Source organism: Astatotilapia calliptera, chromosome 13 (assembly GCF_964374335.1).
Source record: "Astatotilapia calliptera chromosome 13, fAstCal68.1, whole genome shotgun sequence".
NCBI classification, from domain to species: Eukaryota; Metazoa; Chordata; class Actinopteri; order Cichliformes; family Cichlidae; genus Astatotilapia; species Astatotilapia calliptera.
Window position 1 is genome coordinate 29,759,283 of NC_137434.1, and position 21,228 is coordinate 29,780,510.

The 21,228-nt window shown below is 39.1% G+C and overlaps 1 protein-coding gene across 1 annotated transcript in view; it reads left to right on the plus strand.

The window, feature by feature from the left end:
- nrg3a (neuregulin 3a) overlaps positions 1-21,228 on the plus strand; it is a 356,235-nt gene that overhangs the window by 318,940 nt on the left and 16,067 nt on the right. The window contains exons 5-6 of the mRNA XM_026189295.2: positions 4,578-4,680; positions 12,633-12,759. Coding sequence (XP_026045080.1) covers positions 4,578-4,680; positions 12,633-12,759 — 230 coding nt within the window. The remainder of the gene's footprint in view (positions 1-4,577; positions 4,681-12,632; positions 12,760-21,228) is intronic.

Consider the following 21,228-nt stretch of genomic DNA (forward strand, 5'->3'; position numbering starts at 1 on the left):
CCCATTAGAAAATCACACAGCACACCACCAAACAAAAATGTCGCAAAAAGCATATTGATCATTTTTCTCCGTGAAGCCGGTATAGCGGAATTGGCTCGCTTTGTCCCCAGTATACCTTTTTTTTTTTCTCACTCATGCACGAGCCTTCATCTGGGTCCGAATGTTCTCCAGGACTCAGGTCAGACTGACTACTTTTTCTTTTTGAAACACTTATCTTTTGCTATGACGTGCTGTGTTGTCTCACTTGCAGCATGACCATGTCATTTCTTCTTCGTCTTCTTCTGTTTTACTGGCAGTTGGTAATCCGTTTAATTGGAGTAAGAAGTTGTACTGCCCTCTAGTGGAAAAGAATATAATTGTTCTGCCCATTACTCACGCTGGTCAATTACAGCAGCGGTCCCCAACCCCTGGGCCACAGACTGGTACCGGGCCACGAGAGTTGAGGCTCGGATGTAAAATGTATGGTTTTCAGGGTTTTTATTGTTATTTTTCAATGATGTTTATCATTAACTCGGTTTCCCTGGGTCTTTTCCCATGTGTTGTGAATAAATCTTCTTATTTTGTCACCTGTACTGGTTTTACTTTGTTATATTTATCCGCAACACCTTAAAGGCCAGTCAGTGAAAATATTGTCAGACGTAAACCGGTCCGTGGCACACAAAAGGTTGGGGACGGCTGGATTAGAGTACCAATCAGGTGGATAATCTTTCACCGCACACCTGATCATTTCTCGCGGCACATCCAGTGGTTGCGAAACACTGCCCTAGAGGGTCTGAAAATTCAAGCTGCTGAACTGCATTGCTAAACCCTGTTTGTGGTATTGGTGTCTTTTGGAGTTTTGTCTGACAAACATTATGGTTTGTTGCATCGTTAACTGTCCCATCAGTTCATCTAAGAAGTTAGTGCTCCAGTTCTCATGAGAGAAATTCTAGTATTTTATTTTTATTGTACTTAGCACTATTAGCTCGATGTGCAATGCTACCATACAGTGTCTAGATGCACATTCTCAGTCATATTTGCTAGCCTTTGCTGATAACTTGCATTGGAACTTTTCATGCAATTATGGTCACTTCTCTTTCCAGCAACATAACAACATAACAGCAGAGTTGAGGCTTCACAGCAAAAGTCTACAAACAATGAGTAACATCAAAGGGGCCGAGTCCATCCTTTCTATTACCTCCATTTCTGGTAGTCTCAAAACCTGGTTGATCAGTAGCTTCTATGCTAGTATGACATTTTTTTACTCAGTTGTATATAGTATTTGTATTTGTATTCTATTTTTATCTTATTGTATATTTATTTTATTTTATTCTACTGTATATAGTATTTTATTTTATTCTATTCTGTACAGTTGTGTACTGTATTTATTCTTATTGTATTCTAATTTTTGCCTCATAACTTTTGCACTGTCCACTTCCTGCTGTGACAAAACAAATTTCCCACGTGTGGGACTAATAAAGGTTATCTTATCTTATCTTAACACTGACTGTTTGACCAATCAATCATCCAAATTCTGCAACAATATAAACTTTGGACTGAATCCAATGTGCTGCCAATCAGCATTAAATTCTACTACCTTCAAACTCCAGGCCACAGTTTATTCCATAATTGTACAAATGAAATACAACTGAATAGTCTTTCACCTAATATCTGTAACAGTCCTTGACAGTGTCGGTGCCTGCCAGCTGCCTGACTTGTCCATATGTTTGGTATTAGATTAAAATCCTTGAATTACTCACTAATCTGGCACCCTTTGTCACTAAAATAAGGGTAAGATTCAATGTGCAAACACTGCCTGGATAGAAAAAAAATTGAAATCTCTTAATGCACAAGAGCTTTTTTTGTTTGTTTGGTTTTTTTTAACTTTCAGTGATTTTTGAGGGGAAAACTGAGTCGATCCTAATGGACTTGGCTCAAAAGCACTCCAAAGGAGAGGGCCACTACTGATGGAAATGTGTGTGCTGGAGAACTGCCAAGTGCATTTTACTGTCCACTGTTTCTGTTTATATGTCATGAACTCCACCAGGCAGACTTCAGCCATCTCATCAGGGCTCAGAGTCAGTATGCCTGAGAGATATGCTGTCAAAATGCCACCTCTCTCTGTCGCCAGACTTTAGTCTCCTCTGTGTGTGAGTGTCTGTGACTGTGCTCTCACCCGCTATTTGATTGCACTGTAATTGTTTGTGCTTATTTTGAGCATCCATGCTCTTCAGGACATAGGTGTGCATGTTGTATGATGTAACAGAAAGCTGGTCATTTCTCATAATGAAGCTCAACTCAATCATTTTGGATAATGATTGAAAGAGTCGGCACACAAAATCTGAGTTGTTTTGTTTTTAAGTAGGAAATGCGCACAGTTTTTCATTTTTATTTTCCCATTCAGTTATTTCACATAAGCCCACTTAAATTGTATTTCTCCAACTCTTTCTCCATTTCTTACCGGCTTATCTTTCTGGCACACTCAACTGTGTGGAGTGTATAGCAGCTGTAAACACGCTATGAATGTATATGACTACATACAAAAAAGGTCACAGCAGCCCTTCTATATTACTGCCGCTGCCACTTTTAGTGTAAAATATTGATCATATTTCTCTATAATGTGGCTGTGAATAAGTGGCCGGCAGGGCTCTGCAGTGCAGAAGTGGAGGTTTCAAGTGGAAAGTAATAGAAGATGTGACCTCACGGCTCCACAGATGGAACATGAACATACTTTCCCTCTCATGAGCCATATGATTAATTCATATCACGAGAGGGTGTTTTTTTGTTGTGTGTGTGTGTGTGTGTGTGTGTGTGTGTGTGTGTGTGTGTGTGTGTGTGTGTGTGTGTGTGTGTGTGTGTGTGTGTGTGTGTACAGCTAGTGTGACCAAATAAGCACGTGGGAGGGGAATCTAAGGTATTGCGTGACCTTGGACAAGCCAAAAACATATTTATGACTAACCAAATACTTGAAATGCTGTATGCATATGTAAATATAAGCCAGACAGTGTGTGATATACTGAAGTTTTGCCCATTTCTCTACTCAACTCGTAGCTGTGAATGCATGTATTCATATATTTCTGTCCCTACACACATTAATTACCACCCAGTTTTCTTCAGGCATGTTGTAAATTCTGAAAAGGCTAAACAGTGGCAGCCAGATCAGTCAATACGCTGGATTTATCAGATAAAAATCCATCTTCCTTCCTTACTAGCACCTGGCTGGTTGATTTTTCCTCACCTTTGCTTTTCGTCTTGGTCTCCTGCCTCCGTGTCTGTTGCTCTGCCGTCCCTGCAGCCAACCGAATGTGCCCCAGCTCCCTCTACTGACATAATTGTAGCCAATGAGCAAATCTGTTGCAGCCTGATTAGCAGCATCTAAACAGCACTGGCCCCGGACATAATTTAGACATAGATGGAGGGAGAGAAATAATGGCACAGAGGAGAAGGGAAAAATGTACCGAAAAGACACTAATAGGTTCTGCAACATCTGTTATTTTTAGGGATTATAAATGATATATTGCATGTACGACCGGTTGTGCGATTTCTGTGGGGTACACAATAGCTTAAAGGCTGCTGTGAAATGCTTGGACCGAGAGATCCCTGTTTTAAATTCCCTGACAGGCTTAAAAATATTGATGTGGTTGTGAATTAGTAACACTCTCCCTCGCTGACTGCTGTCAGGATGCCCTTGAGCAAAACGTAGTGGCTGCAGCTGTGTTGCGGTTTTATTCCTCAGCTCGCGGCTGTGATTTTTGTGAGTGGTGATTATTTTTTTTGCGCTAAAGTGGCCATTCGTGCCCATCCATGGTGAAAATTTGTCTCAATCACCTCAACGTAAAACCTCAACACCTGTCATCGTCATTGTTTTCCAAGGTCTGAGCCTTGCTAAATAAAACTTGATTGATTGCCTATTAATGTATCTGAAGGCAACTATGATTTACTTGTTCGGAACAAACAAGACAGCTTCCATTTTTCTCCACTAATGGCGTTCCTCCGCACCATAACTCTTCTTGTCTCCATGTATTCAGGCTCCATTACATGTGGCATCCATTTCAAAAGCAGTGTCTTGTGTCTGTCGGACCATTACTCTATGTGGGAGAGCTGATAAAATGAGCCGAAAGGCTGTGTGGTAACTAAGAATAGCAAGTGTTGCTGGGGAGTTGTAAAAGCGTGTTTGTTTATTGCTGTTTTATTTCAATTTTATTTGGTTTACGCAAAAGTAATTACACTTGTAAGAATCTGCAAGACAGATACAAAAAAGCCTAAGAGAGCTGTTGCACCACAACTGCTTGTTCGATGATTTAAAATGGCTGTTTGGGTGCTGTAAACAACACCGTTAGAAATTAAAAATGGGTAAGTGCAAATCTCAAACCCATGTTTAATTCTGCGTTAGGGTGAGGACTGTGTGAATATTGACTGTGGGATGTCTGCAGATATACACACTCGCACAGATGCACAGCCCACTGTTTCCTCTCCCTTCCTTGGTCTCTCGCATAAACACGTATCAGCAAACACGTGCGTGATCTATAGCTTTATTTCCCCGAGGGTCTGTTGTTCAAACATTAATGTGACTTCTTCCTCTGTTTATTTCTCCACAGAGAGCAAAGAGGTGTATAAGAGACAGGTGCTGTCAATCACATCCATCGCCATGGCAATTAGCCTCCTGGGAACGCTGTGCATGGCCCTCTACTGCCGCAACAAGTGAGAAAATAAACTCACAACACCGCACATAAAGTCTACAGATGGCTGTTAAAACTACAATTCAAATCTTTTTCAATTCAGCATACTTACTAGCTTATTACTTACTTCCTGTAGGTAATATTCAAATTGCACTCGCGCAGTTAAATGCTGAGATCTGGGAACAACACTTCAACAACAAAGTGGATCAGTGAACAAATCTTTCTTTGAGAAAGAAGAAAGTCGTGTAAAACTGCTTGTTGTAAATGAACTGTCACTAAGTAAACTTTAAACAGATTGCAGTGCACTGCCAGCGAGCATTAAAATCTACAAACTTCAAACTAGAGGCGACAGGTTATTTCATAATTGCACAAATAATGTGTGAATCTCCACCTCTAAGCATTATCTTCCTAGGAATTATGTTTCAGTACAAACAGCGAGCAGACTACGTAACAGATGGAGACGAACAGGTGTTATTTTTAATGTATTCAAGCTCTCTTTATCACTAATGTGTGAATGGTTTGTTAAGTAACATCAAAAATCAGACTTTCTTCAACCCTCTTTGTTGCATCTAACAGCCTCTAGACTTGATTTCATTTCTGTTAAAGACTCGGGTCATATTTGCCCCACAAACTGTTGCATTTGTGCATTGAGCCGAGGTCCCAAATGCCTTGGCTTAATGCTTCTCCTTTGCTTTCCTCATGACACGCAACAAAAAGCCAGACTAGCCAGCACTAATTTAAAAATGGAGATCACTAATCACTAAGCCAATAAAAGTTCTGGTTCCCATTGCAAACAGACTAACACAAACTTCACAGAAATAAAATGAAAATCTGATGTGGACTCAAATCATATTTTGCTAGCAATAACAATAACAGGGAAGCATGCCGTTATCTTTGGAAGCCCACCAGCTCAAAATGGACAAATTGTCTTGCATCAGCGGGACATTCAGTACATGAAGGGATTTCCATTTAGTTTCAGAGAGTTTGAAAGAAATTGATGCTGCACTGATGAAGCGATGTAATCTTCCAAACACAGAGCATCCACTGGTTGTGTTGTGTGCCATCTATGATGTCACCAGGGCCCTATCACCTTGACACTTGAAGTTTGCTAGACTTGCTGTAATAAACTCTCGAATGCTAGATGTCACCACTCGGACAAAACATCACCACTGGTATAGAAGTAGAAGAAATTGAAAATGGAAAAAAAAAAAGCTTTTCTTCCAAGTTTTCTGCAGAAAGTCTCATCCTGTCAAGGTTTTACAGCATCTCTCTCTTAGCCCTTGTCCTTGTATACCATTAAAAGGGTGGCTAAAAACTGTTAAGATCATACACTTGTGTGCACAATCATTTTCACCTAACGTAATCTTTCACTGAATATGACAAAAAATTAGAGATTGAGTTCATGAAGCTATTTATCCTAGACTTCTGCACAAGTAGAAGTCTTTATGCAACCAGACGTCCTACCCCCTGCTAGCCATTAAAGCATGCAGGTTTTAGTCACTTCTGCATTAGTTTCACTTTTCAGCCCTGGAAGCAATCTCTGTCTTTTATACTGTCTATTATGGCTCATCAGCATTTTGGCTGTTGCTAGCTGGCGCAGGCAGTGCAAGCATGCACAGGGGTGCAGCTGCAGCTCAGTCAGTAACTATGCGTGTCATTAATAACACTGGTTTCCTGGATGCTAAGCAGAGAACTTTCACAGTATTTGGCAAGCTGTGAATATGTTGCTACTTAATGCATTTATATGCTCACTGACAAATATCCAAATGGAAACATTGCAGGAGTCCTCAGTTTTCCTGAGTTATAAAAAACAATTACTGCTGATAATTCAGGTGAGCTTGTTTTTGATTATTGGCTGCTACAACTTGAAAATGGTACTTGGTCACTTGATTCTTAATTATTTAAGAAAGCAAAATGTATATTTATAAGTGATATTGCTGATTGTTTTTGTGAACAATGTAGTTGATGTCCAACACAACAGAAAAACAGGAACCACTATGACATTTTGTCAGTCTCTCCTCTGTGAAGCGGCACTCTGCATATCATAAAGAGTGTTTCAGTGGCTTCGTGACACAAAAACGACTGAGGTTAGAGCTCATGGTGGGTATTCAGCACAGATAAATTTAGTTCAGTTCTACACTGGAAAGACTGAAATTACAAGAACTGCAGTTGAATTATTACTCAGCTCCTAGAGTGACAGCATTTCCCCTTTAATATGTTGACAAGTAAATTAGCTGTAGTGACATGAAATTTCACCATAACCAGCAATTTCGATTTTTTTCATGATTTTCCTTTGATTTGAAAGTGTCTACAATGACTGACATTCAAACTTTTAAGTAATATTACTGCTGCTACATTCTGCCACTGGTCCCTGAATCAATATATTATTACTACATGTAGAAATAAGCCCTATTGGGTGTGGTCAGACCACATGTAAACAAAGACATATTTAAATTTAGTGAAAACTGAGGCAACATGTTGAGGCATCCTGCATCTTGGATGAAATCCCAGACCAGGTATTTGCAACAATTTGTAAAGCTCATTATACACATATTCATAGCCTATTATCACCCAAAGGTCAGCTCATGTGACTTAAGCCTTTCTCTGCTCTCTGCCTGTTTTCTGCAGGGTTGAAGTTAATATGTGTTCACAGTAATTGGTAAATGAATAGTCATATATATATATATATATATATATATATATATATATATATATATATATATCCCTTGTGAAGGGAATCTCAGCAGTATGGGTTAAACATCTGGTTCTAATGGCAGTATGCCATTCAGAGTATGTGGACTATGGAGCAAGCTATGATAGATGGCACTGTAATTCCATAGGCTTTCCTCAGTAATATAATGATGTGAGTGAGTGAGCAGCCTGACAACAAGATAATCGGATCAAGCGATGATGGACAGGCGCTTTCAGTGAATCCATAATTGAGTCAGGGAACTTGCTTGTTCATTGGAGAAGATGCATACAGATTGGGATGAAGGAGCAAGGGAGCGGATCTGAGTGACCTGAATAAAGATAAAGTCAAAGGTTTTCTCACACCGAGAAAAAAGATCCCGATAAAAGTGCAGCTACATGAAAGACAAATGTTTTCCACTTCATGCTAAAACAATAACAGAGAGACATAGAGTGTGTTTTACATTGTAATATCCATCACTGCTGACTTATCTGCTTTATTGTCCTTTAAAAGTTAACATTAACTCTATTCCATGAGTGTTGTGAAACTCACCACTTCATAATCAACATTTAACCTTAAAAAAACAACAACGACAGTCTACGAGCTTATTTTACACACTCATTATAAAGTCATGTTTTTATCTAGTTACTCTAATGTCCTGATTTTGCTACTCAGTTAAAGCGGAGTGTACCAAACTCCAATCTATCATAAGATGGCAACATCAATATTTAACCATTCTGCAACATTATGTGCACTGACATGTTTATATTTTTTAATTGCACAAAAGGTGCTTCAAGTAAAACAATGATGGCAAATATGTAATAAATAAGCAGGACTAAAATATATTTTTTTTAAAAATGAACTCGTGGTCTGTAAATGGAGGTGGGCTTCAGTCTCCTTGGTAAAAGTCAGACTTAACACAAAAACTTTAGAATAGATCGCCTTGAGCTCTGTACCCTTTAAGTCCCACCTCATTCAAAATATGTTTTGCTCAACGTTACTTAACGTGGCTGTTTGACCTTCTGTGGTCTTTAAATGCACATACTGTATGTGATGTGCAGTTTGACACCAGCAGACTGTTTTCATTTCTGCTGAAGTCGTTTTCTCAGGGCTAACCTTGGATCTGATGTGTGTGGACAGGAGCAAGATTGTGTTACATCACCACTAGTCATGAAGCGAGTCATAGTGTGGTGTGCCACAATGCTGAGTCATTCCCCAGCACACATACGCTGACAGTGAACTAATCCATACCGTGCGGTGACAGTGGAGTGGAAGCAGTACTGAGAATTTTTAACAAGGAGTCAAACTTTTCTTCTTTAAATAACTTCATCAGAAGCAATTTCTTTTATCAGGCAGATTATCTCCATAGGTTTTTAAGTTGCCTCGCTTTAAAATACTGCTTGCATTGGGACTAAATGCAAAAAGTCAGCATGATTTATCAGTAGTCAGCACTGTTGCCTTGCAACAAGAGACTCCTGCATGTGTGTGTGTTTGCAGAGGATGTGAATGTAAAGAAGTCCTCTAATGCAGACATAATTTTCCTGGTGTACTTAGTTGTTTTTTTCTAATTATCCTTCTTTGGAGAAACAAGGGTAGCAGAATATTTAGGAGTTAAGTCTCCTTATTGCTCTCTACTTGCGTTCTGCATTAAAGGCATAAAAAGCCATTCCAACCATCAGATACTTTAAGGATTATGAACCTGCTGAATAAGAAGTATAGTAGAGTAGAATTTATATGAAATGCCAAGAATTAGTATTAGCTGCGTGTCAGTGACTCATTCAGGAGATCAGGCTGGTTGCAAATATTTGGTGCTTTTGGTGGATATTGAGCATGATTTTATTATAAGTTTTGTAACGCCACCCTGAGATAACAAAGCCAAATTTTCTCTTTTGCACAAACAGTGAGGGATGCAGGGTGATATATGGCACATCTATCAACAAACCTACAGAGCTGGATGTTTGAGATTTTTGTATTTCATGGCAGAAAAAGCATATGCTTCTATGACAAAGAGCACTGATACCCTTTTGGATCCTAAAACGGCAAGCAAACGAGCAGATTGCGGGAAGGCTTTAGAAGAGATAATGGACCGTTCCTATTAAGTAAACACTTTTCCAAAACTAGTGTGTACCAAATGTCACAGCCTCCTTCTAAGAAAATATAATTAAAGGCCTCAGAGGTGGAGAGGATATAAGCTTAGCATGCGGCAGTTTGTAAACACTTCATTACGTCGCTGTCATTCAGCAGAGTGTCTGACAAAGGACAAGTAAAGGCTTCATCAGCTGCATCTGGTAATGAGCATACCCCTGGCACAACACAATGAAGTTGTGATACAGAGCTTTTGTGCTCCAGGTCAGTCTAATTGCACATGCTTGGGTAAGTGGTGTAAAAAATCAAGTAGATTTTTAATGTCTACTGGTCAGAATAGCAAACCAAAAGAGGTTCTTTCAGATGAATGGACAAAATCGGCTCACATCCTTCAGCTACTCCAGCTGTAATTATCCCGCTTTCTCTAACTTGATTACCTCTAAACCTTTTGTCATGTAGTCAGCTGCAAGATTAGGGTCAAACTAATTAATGTGGCTGTCAATGACTTTAGTCCTTCAGTGTATTTGCAAAGAATGTTATAAAGATATTCTTTGTAATATTCAATTTTTTTTACTAATGTAAGGAGAACACATCTCAAATGAATAGTCACAGTTCTACATATCTATGCAGAAACTATTAAATGGAGTCAATTCAATTTTATTTATAGAGCGCCAAATCACAACAACATTCGCCTCAAGGCACTTTATATTGTACCGGTAAGTCTCCAAAAGTTGATTCTGTTCATCTGGACGTAGCGTTTTCCCAGCCCATTGTTCCTTTAGTGGGCTGGTTTCAGTCATTATGCAAATGTACTGTTTCTAAGATTGGGTAAACCTGCAGTCAGCTGAGACTGAAGAAGTCACTTGGATGAGTGACGGAGCGTTTCTCCCACAGAAAACGCTACGTCCAGATGAACAGAATCAACTTTTGGAGATTTACTTAGCTGGATGATTGAGCATGCATCAAGACGTTTATATTGTAAGGTAGACCCTGCAATAATACATACAGAGAAAAACCCAACAATCATATGAGCCCTGTGAGCAAGCACTTTGGCAACAGTGGGAAAGAAAAACTCCCATTTTAACAGGAAGAAACCTCTAATGGAGAACCAGGCTCATCGGTCATCTGCTATGACCAGTTGGGGTGAGAGAAGAAAGACAGGACAAAGACATGCTGTGGAAGAGAGACAGAGATTAATAACAAATCCAAACTTCATGTCAAGTGTCATTATATAAACGTCTATTAGTTTGTTTTAATCACCGATCACAGAGAAATCAGGTAAAATTATATTACTGGTAGAGAGCTTCTCAGGAAGCTCAGTTTCTTCCACTCATCCTTCTCCAGGGAAATCTTAGAAACCAACTCTCCTTCACCAGGGAGCCAGTGTCTTGGTTGGAGAGGGAAGAAAATAGATTATTTTAGGAATCGCAAAGGATGGTAGGGATACTTTAAAAAGTAAGCCACGCTCATAAATTCAGTTGGTGGAGTTTCTTCTGTATAAATTTGGACTTAAATCTGTCCCTCCTTTGTTCCGTCCTAAATACAATATTGAAAATGCTGCTGCACATAATGTTTCTGAGAACTCTTGAGATCACTGTTGGATTCGACTGGCTGGAGAAAAGAGACCTAAAAATTCTCACATCTCTGGCTGCAATTAGCAGCTACATATGTTTAGTTTGTTGTCTGAGAGGAGACCTGTAGAACACTACTCGGTGAGATCTGCATTTCTGAAACAAAGGCAAGGGAGCAGACATCATTTTTCAAACTGGTTATAATTAGCTGTTTGTGCCAAAGCTCCAGTTTTGAATTAATTAGAGCAAAATTATAGACTGGTTACAAGTGAGACTTGCTAATCTCAAGATAATGAGTGCAAAACATAATTATGACACTGAGGAACTCGATACAGGTTGTACTGGAAGAAAACCTCACGCTAATATCACGCTAAAGAGGAACTGGTATGGATTTTTGAGTGGAAGCAACTATGGGAGGTTAAAGGCCTTTTTAGCCAGCAGGTGTGTCTCTTATTTCTTTACAGTCAAACAACTCCAAAGCAGTGTTAACAGAAAACCCTTTCAGGATCCACTAATCTCAAGTGATGTAAAAATTAATCGATACATTTCGAAAAATCAATACCAGAGTGAGAGATGGAGCTGAATCTGTTTGGAACCACGGATTCAAATCAAAAGATATAACAAAAATGACCTGAAAACTGTCAGTTAGCCTTCACTTTTGTTTGTCTGACCTTTAATAAGGAAATGCCAGCACTGAATATATGTATTCAGTGCTGTATAGAACTTATGATGGTGTATATGATTTACTCTGGAGACTGACAAAGGTTACACTGTGCATGAATATACCACGTGTGCTAGTGTTTATGAGAGGCATATTGTTGGGCATTTGAATATTGCTGCTAGGAATAAAACCTGTTAACAGTTTCGGTCAACATGCATACGTTATTAGATTGTCATATAGAAGCTAAATTTAAAGTGAACATCACTTGGACGGATTGGAGCAACCCTGAAATGTCAGTGCCTCCTATTATTATGTATTTATAGCTGTATAAACACATACGAGTATTCACTAACATTAGATGCTGATTCAGTGGGATAAAAATCTGGAAGCGTAAACATGATCCGCATTCATTTAGCTAATAGCAGCACTTACTCTCTAGAAATCAAAGGGTTTTTTTTAAATAATATGAAACCATTAGGCTACCCAAATTGAAAATATTTGCATCTCACTGAGTCTCTAAACATACATATTAGCCTAATAAATTCAACTTCAGTAAAAGCAGTAAGACGATGTAAAAATCAGCAGCTTTTGACAAGCTTGCTAGCATTAGCATCGCTCTATGTGCTAACAGCCTGTACTTAAGCACAAAATTCAGCGGTGGTCCCTCCATCCATTCTACACTCAACGTTTTGAGTTTTCAAAAGTCTATATCATAATGCAGAACACACGTCTGCATTTAAATCTGATTGTAAGTGCAGAAGTAGCCTGGATGATATGAGATGCAATCAGCAGGTTCACTTGTTCAGTCTCGTGTTAATCTTCCTGTCTTAAAGATGAATTTAATGCATCACTGTTACGTCCAGATACAACTCAGCTGAAACTCAGCCAATAAACGCTACTACTTAAAGCACTCAACTGGATCCAATAACTTTTTATCTCAGTTGTATATTTTTTTCCTTTATGTTTAGGAGGCGCAGAGAAAAACTCCAGGCCCACCTGAAGGAGAGTCGCAGTTTGAAAAACTACACTACTAGTTCCCATAATGCCCTAGAAGCCAAAATGAGGGCCTCTAACACCAACCTGCAAATTCATGAGGTGAGTACATGAGATGTTTTTTCTCTTCTTCTTTTTTTGGTGCTTATACATGTAAACACATGGAAAACTGACCTCATGCAGAACTCCCGGTGCTCCTGTTTTGTGAAGACTGTTGGCTCGTTTTCACATGTGCACTGCAACCTGGAATTTTTCTATAGGAGCAATATAGGTTTACAAGACAGGATAATGCAGATGGCATTGGCCAGTTGAACATCAGCAAATCTAAAAACTGATCATCATTTAAAGCAATACATTCTCTTATTTACTTACCTCCTTACTTTTAGTTACGGATTTATGAAAGAGTAAACATGAGGCTGTACTTGTGAGAGATTACTTCTTACAATGAATGTAGCAACATCCAGCTCTCTTCCAAAAAAATTTGTTAAAGCTGGAAATTCAAATGCAGGCTCGTGTTTTAATATAAATCGTTCGTTTATCATTGTTGTGGTAGCTTTTTTTTTTATCTCACCCATAGAGGCCAGAGTTTTTTGTAACAGTTATAAAGCCGTCCCTGGCTGAATTTCTGGATGTTGTTGTTTTTTTTAGGTAGGAATTTTAAAATATAGCCTTGGGCTTCAGGGGTTGGTTATTATTTTTCAGTAAATTAGTTGGCATTAGCAGGAGTCAACAAACATTAAAACATAAATCTTAATCTGAAAACCAACAAATATTCAAAATGAGATGTCTGCTCCCTAAAGTTATTATCACTGAGCAGACACACACCTCACACACGACACCGCAGAGGATTACCATTAGATTTATGGCTGCCTGCAGTTTGTGCATGTGAATAAGTATGTATTGCTGTCTCCACCTGGCCACTTGCAGGAGGCTTACAGGTCTTCTTGAGAGCAATCGTTCAGTGGTTTGGGAGCATGCTGCTGGCTGCCAGTGTCATTCATCATCTCCTCAGTGCTCTGTGTCATCGCGCTCCCAAATGTGCGTCCGGGAGTAGCTGGCATGGACATGAAAATTACCTTAACATGAATGTTGCTCCTGGGAGACTGTCCTTGTGTGTATTTCTACACCAATCTGCATAAATTAACCTTAAGCATTTTTTACAGTTTAATCATGTAAATCCCTCAAGCACTTCATTAGGTACACCTATGAGATCTAACATATTCCAGTACAACATCTATACCATGAATTACTGTGTTTCCAGCTTGTGATTTTCTTATCTTTATTGCATAGGTCATAATGGGTGCTGGTAGCGCTCCACCAGACTGCATTATATTTAAATGGTTCCAAATATTTTGTCCACTCCACTGAAATTAATACACAAGTGTGTAAAGTATTAGAAACATTTTTAAATGCACTGTTGGTCTATACACAAGGGGCTCCATCATAAGCGCATTAATATGCAGAAGATGAATAAATCACTGTGTGTGAAAAGCAGTGGAGATAATTACATTTCATGCTGGCAGTTCGTGATACAGCTGACAGATTTATCCTGATTTGTCATCATTGCAAAGACTGTCCTCTGAAAAAAATACATCAGCGGTTGTTATTTCATTAAAAAGCTTGAAATATAATATCTTCACCTGTAATGCCAAAGAAGGGAGTTTTGCAAAACGGGTTGACAAAAAAAATAAGATAGATGTCAAACATACCAACTATATCTGGATACATCTTTGGTTTTGACCCCAGAAGCCACAGTTGCACTGCACTAGTTTTTGACACCAAAAATGCAAAGTTGTCCATATTTTATCTGACGTTTTAAAAGAGACCTAAAGTAATACTTAGACTTTGGAAAAGTAAGCTATGGTAACTTGTGGCTACAACCTTATATTTACCATACAGTCACCAGCATGGTATCAATATTGTCATCTAAATTTTGACAGCAACAGAGAAAATTTCCTTTGTCTGTTATGGCATATTTAAAATTTCAGATGAATCTGTTAAACAAATGAGTAGTTTTGCGAGCATAATAGTGTCATACTTGATTTGAAATGCAGAAATTGAGATTCTGATTTTTTTGTATCGACACTTTCATCGAAAAATAAAAACGAAATGAAAATGTCCTGGAGACACGAGATCCAATCAGAATGAAGCTGTATACCTTAAAGGTCGGTCCATGAAAATAAGCCCGTCCATGGTGCAAAAAAGGTTTGGGCCGCTGTTGTAAAGGATAAAGCACCATCTTAGGGTAAAACCTTGGCTTGTACAACCAATTTAATTCAGTTTTATCAGTTTTATAGCACAAAATCACAACAAAACTTATCTCAAGGTACTTTACATTGTAAGGTAGAGCAATTATATTATTAATGCTATTATGTTACGCTTACCTCCTCAAACAAATCTAATCTAAAACATCCACTTGGCTGCTTCGTGGTCTCCCAGATGTTTTGGTGTTCCCAAGCTTGCGACTGCATTTTAATATCGTCCCAACTTGTTGATTTGTTGACTGCATGGTTCCCTTTGTCTCTTTTCTTTCTTTCAACTCCAGACCTTTGATCTCCTTATGAAAAAATAGGTGTGTAAATCCGAAATGTATCAACCATTCCTGAATGTTTTTAAAGACTTTTAAAGCTGAACGTCTACATATCAATCACATTTTGATTGTTTCATTTTAGTTTTAATGTCAGCCTCAAATAAATGTCAACACATTGACACTCTTGCCCGAAGCCTCCACCTTCAGTTTCAGTTCAGACGATTCAAGAGTGTAAGACATGGCTCGGAGACAGACTTAACCAGAGTTTGAAAGCAATCTGAAAAATCTGGAGTTTGTAAAGATGGTGTGTCAGGTGCGTCTCCTCAAATTACCTTCAAGGTAAGAGGTCTGTCGAGGACAAACATACTGGCTTCCCAAACTAATGTAATGATCAGAGGAATAGCAAAAGTCCAGCCTCCAGCATAACTGCATTGCACAAAATATGCCCAAAAAACAGTCAATATTATTTTAATCTCAAAGAGCAACATTAATATTTCAGACAAATAACTGAGGTATTGTTGGAAATTGTGCAGCCATTAGAAGTACATCACATTTCATTTCACTTTCAACCTAAATGTCAGAGTTACTGAAAACAAATGCAAATAGATTTCTGTGTTTATCGACCCGATGAGAGAGAAGGCACAGGAAAACAGATCAGTTATATAGATCAGAAACGAGTCTGGGAAACTTGAATATTTTGTCTGCATACTTATGACTTGAAACTCCGTTCTGATTTTCAGCTGTGTAGCTATTTAAGGACATTTTTGTTATCTTTTTACTTTCTTATCTCCTTTTGTTTTATGGAAGTCAACAGCAGGAATGTTGTATTCCTTTTTCTTCTCGTTTATAGAAGCTTCATTCAAACTTTAAGTGGGTCACTGTTCTTTATCTCAGAATTTCCACTTTGCTTTATCTTTTTTCACTTACCTATTTTTTCCAACATCACTCTGATACATGATAATATAAATGGTCCAGTGCATGCAGGGACATCACATTAAATGTCACATCACCTAACATATTCAGCCACAGCCTAGTTTATCGACAACACAGCTGCTCATTGATTGTCACTGAGGCATTAAGCTTGTCTAAACTACACTGCTTCACATCTAGTTTTGAAATATCATGTTGTATTGAGAAAAAAGCTTTTTCTTGTTCTAGCTAAGAAGCCCACACTCGCTCGTCTTATTGATGAGAGACACCAGATTAGTAGCAACGCTCTTTTTACTAAAACACGTGTGTTGTTGACAGTGCCTTTAAAGATGTCTTTGTCATTTAACGGATAGTGATTGAAGTGTAAATGACCATTATTGCCTCCCTCTTATGGTGCACTTCAATTATTATTGTGTTATTTTGCAATAATTAATGATCTTTTCTGCAAAGAATTGAAAAAAGTAGACTATAATCGAATATCACATGCACATTGCATAAATTTGTACAGAAAATTATTTAAAATAAGCACTTTGGCTTTTATTTTCCTTACTGATTATTGTTTACTGACTCCAAAAAATGTTTTGTGGTGGAAAAACAAGGCGGATCTTTAGTGCATAAATGTTGCTTTGAAATCTTCTTTTATTTATTTAAATTCTACAACAGTCTTTGGGGAACTTGCATGCAAATGAGCAGCATTTGTTTATTTTGTGCCTACGCACCCAGAATCACATTGATTTCTGTCTGCAGGCAATCAATTACTAAAATCTCTGAAAGGAGAGCAACAAGCATGGGGTCAATGGTGTATTAGGATCTTACATACACACAAAACAGCCACACACACATTCATTTCTGTGTCATTTTTTCACTACACAGACACATTTTCGTTTTATTATTATACCCAACTTTCATTTAGATTCGTACTTTTCATCTCATTTTGCAGTAGCTACAAGTAGATCTAGACCCCTGTGATCATGTGGGTCACGCCAAAGTCGGCAGAACATTCCAGCAGTGGCCAGCAATAGAAAATGAACACTTCTGATTAGCACCGCAGGGCCCTTTGTTGGAAGTATTTGATTAAGCAGTGAACTAAAGAGCAGCTCTGAGCGAGTCAGTCTTTCTCTATCAATCAGGTTTTACCACCCTATCATGAATTCTTGAGGTGTCCCACAGAGTCCGTCTGCCATTTCCGCATAATTAAAACTGCCCTGACTTCATCATGAGCGGCGCTGTACTGAGCCCGCTATGCTAAGCGTATTTCTGAGACTGGAGTGCATGTGTTTAGCTGTGAAACAGTTAAAGACTCCATGATGGCTGCGCGAATCATAAAACCATCTCTGGTTCAGTCCACATAGTTTGTCAGTGTTTAAAAAGATGAAAAGAAAAATTCTAGAGGCATATAGTGCCTATCTTAGAGATTAAAACATCTATTAAAGTACATGTGCGCTCGCTCACGCACACACGTAGCTGTTTTATGTGCTCCACGCACCACGAGCGTCCAGACTGGGCGCAGTCACTGTCAAAGCCATGATTACTTTTGCTGGTTGTATCTGCTCACGTTTGTGGAGCTAAAGAGTTTCTTTGCCTGCAGCTGTGCAAAAAAATATTACATTTATATTGATGACCTCTATAAACAGTCAGTATTGCTGGATGACGCATGCACACAGTTTCCAGTTTTTCCTCAGGCGATCTTTCTTAAGCTTAAATCTATTTTCAGACTGAAAAAAAGTGGCTGCTGAACCTCGCAGAGTCGGCATTAACAGATCGAAGGCACTTTCCTCTCTTTGAGCTGCTAGGCAGCGAACGGGTAAATTCATTTAACGCAATACTTTGTGTGTTACTGGAAAAGTAAAGCATTTCCTATGACTTACCTTGGGCATTCCTTTAGTTATGACTAGCACAGGTGGATACAGTTTCATCCACTGAATTAATTAACAGGTCACTGGTGCGATTTCCCCACTCTTAAATGATCTGATTTCCTGATTTAAGTGGCCGGGGAAAGAATAATTTCTCACTGGTAGTTTCTGCATCAATTAGCGACTCGGATGTACACGGTGTCAAAACGAGAGCAGAGCCTGTGATACAGCTACATGACGATTTGGTTTTAACTCATCGTTTCTTAGAAATCGTTTCATTTTTTTATTTCATTCCATGAGGGCAAAACACAGGGGAAGTCCTTTGATTTACTATCGCAGTTGCAGATTGTTTAAAGATTTACAGCAAACCAATCAAAGTAGCAGAGGCCGAAACATGATTTTATGATTTTATGAAGCTTGACAAACCCTGGAGCATGCCACTGCATATAAAAGATGGACATATTACCCGCTGGTTTGTGAAGTCCCATTTTGAAGCCATTTTTCTGTGACATTCTTAGCTTTTAGGGGCAGGGATAGCTCAGTAGGTAAAGTGGTCGCCCCATGATCGGAAGGTCGGCGGTTCGAATCCACTTAACGGCTACCCTGAGGTACCCCTGAGCAAGGTACCGTCCCTACACACTGCTCCCCGGGCGCCTGCTTAGTGGGCTGCCCACTGCTTCACTGAGTGAATGGGTCAAATGCAGAGAAAAACAAGTAATTTCCCCATGGGGATCAATAAAGTATCCATTATTATTATTATTATTTTGGAAACCAAACATCAGATACCACGGTTCTGTGTTCACGAGCCTATATGGTCAATATATATTGTCTAGCTTAAGGTAGCAATGCCCTAAGAAATATCCTCCTTTTACAGAGGCCATGAATCAAGCGAGCACTCTGATTTTCTGCATTATTTTATGGTAGTAAGTGTAGCCCAGTGATAAAAGTTTAAATTGTTTGCAAATACATTTTGATAATATTCACTGAACATACTCTGATCATCTGATGCGCCCACTTTAGTTCAGATGGTAGCCTATATAAAGTATGACACGACTTCAATAATTATAGAAAGTGCGTCGTGGCTTTTGAGGTACAAATGAGGTTTTCCACTGTCTGCATGGTCACATCACCATGGCAGCATCTGTGATGCTAACGAGACTGGTGTCCTGGAGAGGGTCCACTAAAGGGACTGTGTCTGTGACAGTCTTGTTAGTCAGACATCAAACTGTAGAAGACATAAAAGTAAGTTGGGGGAAAGAATTGCACAAAAGTAGGTCTCGCTTACTTAAGTTACAAAAGTGTGGAAGTTACTGTCTAGACGATGGCGAGATAATGCTGAGGAGAGAAAACTGTCACCACCAGATAGATCCAAACCACTGATACGTATGTGTTATAGATAAGAAATCAAATCAGCAGTCCTCTTGCATCTTTAAGCCTTTTAAAGTTTAAAGCTCAAAGCACTTTCTTGTGCTGTCCTGTGTTCTTTTCAGGAGTTCGCAGCTGCCATGTAGCTGACTGAGTTTGCTTTGTCAAGCGCATTGTGAAGTGTCGAATCAAAGAACTGCTTTGTTTTATTGCATATCTGTCCCTCCAGAGGTGGAACGAGCAGAAGGAGAGTTAAAAGAAAGAACCTGAGACCCACATAGTACAGTGATAGAGCTAATTTAGACATCCTGCCATGAAGGCTGCAAGATAGAAAGAGGGGATAAGGGATCAATGTGGATGAGAAAGCAAAAGAAAGAGAAAGCAGTAAACTGAGAGATGTGTTGGAGTTACGCAGGACGAATGGATAGTGGACAAACTGAAGGACGTGGTAAATTTGGTCAAATACCACCAAGACGACTTCTTCACTAAGCCAACAAAAAAATGGCAAAATAGCACAAAGAGCAGACCAGTGATGGCTAACATTACTTTTAAAAATAACATTTTACATTAGAATATTAATGTACTTTAAAAAGAAACAATTTTGCTTCAGTGCTACTGAGAAAAATAATATTTTAAGTTAATTTTGTAAATGGACTGGTTCTTATATAGCGCTTTTCCACTCTTCTGAGCACTCAAAGTGCTTTACACAACTTGTGCATTCACCCATTCACACCAGCACAACTGACATTCACACACATTCATACTCCGATGAATGCATCGGAGAGCAATTTCGGGTTAGTATCTTGCCCAAGGATATTTGGCATGCAGACTAGGGGAAGCCGGGAATCGAACCACGATCAGTAGATGACCTGCTCTACCACCTGAGCTACAGCCACCCATATTTTAAGTTAATTTTGTATTACCTTTATTAAACATTACTTTGCAGTTATTTGCTTGGAAAAAAAGCTTCTGGACTTCTTTACGTTTCTTGAAGACGTTTCATCTGAGAAGCTTCTTCAGTTCTAAGAGCAATTGGTGGAGAGTCCCAGATTTTAAACCCTATGGGAGTGTCCCCCCAAGACGGTCATGGACCCCCTATTGATCCTCTACCTAATCACATGAGTCAAGGTGTGAACCACAGTGAGCCCCCCCCATCATGCAATTTCCTGAGGTCAGATGGCCCAGGGTGTGAGTGGGCGTTAAGGCGTCTGAGAAGGGAACTCAAAACTGGATTATAGATGGCAGGCAGTGGGTGACATAAACCCCCGCCTCTGTTCAAAGATGGTCATTCACACTGGACATAGATGGCTTCTTTCACTCCTCTTTCAAACCGTCTGTCTTCTCTGTCCAAGATGAGAACATTGGCATCCTCGAAAGAGTGACCTTTGTCACCAAATGCTCTTAGAACTGAAGAAGCTCCTCGGATGAGAGGTGAAACGTCTTCAACGTCTTATATTGGGCAGTGTGTTGCCCACTGTCCATCTCTCCATGAGTGTAATTATTTATATGAATAGTGGAATCATTGAGTCTTAATGTTGTAAAAAGTAATGTTAAGTCAAGTAAAGTGGCTGTATTGCCATTCCAACCATGTGCAGTGGTTTAGTACACAGTGAAGTGAGACAACGTTCCTCTAAGACCATGGTGCTACATATGACATATAACATCAACACAGGGTTACATAAATGTGCAAAAATTACAAAAAAATAAAACAAAGACAGTGCAACACCAGACAGAACAGAACGATACACACACCCGACAGTGCAGACACACTGGAAGTAAGTCAATAATGTTGCCTACTGAGAAAAGTAACTCCAAGTACTTCTATGTTACTGAAAACACCTCTTTGCCATTAGCTTGAGTACACTGACTACATTGTCCAGGAGTTGCTTGCCC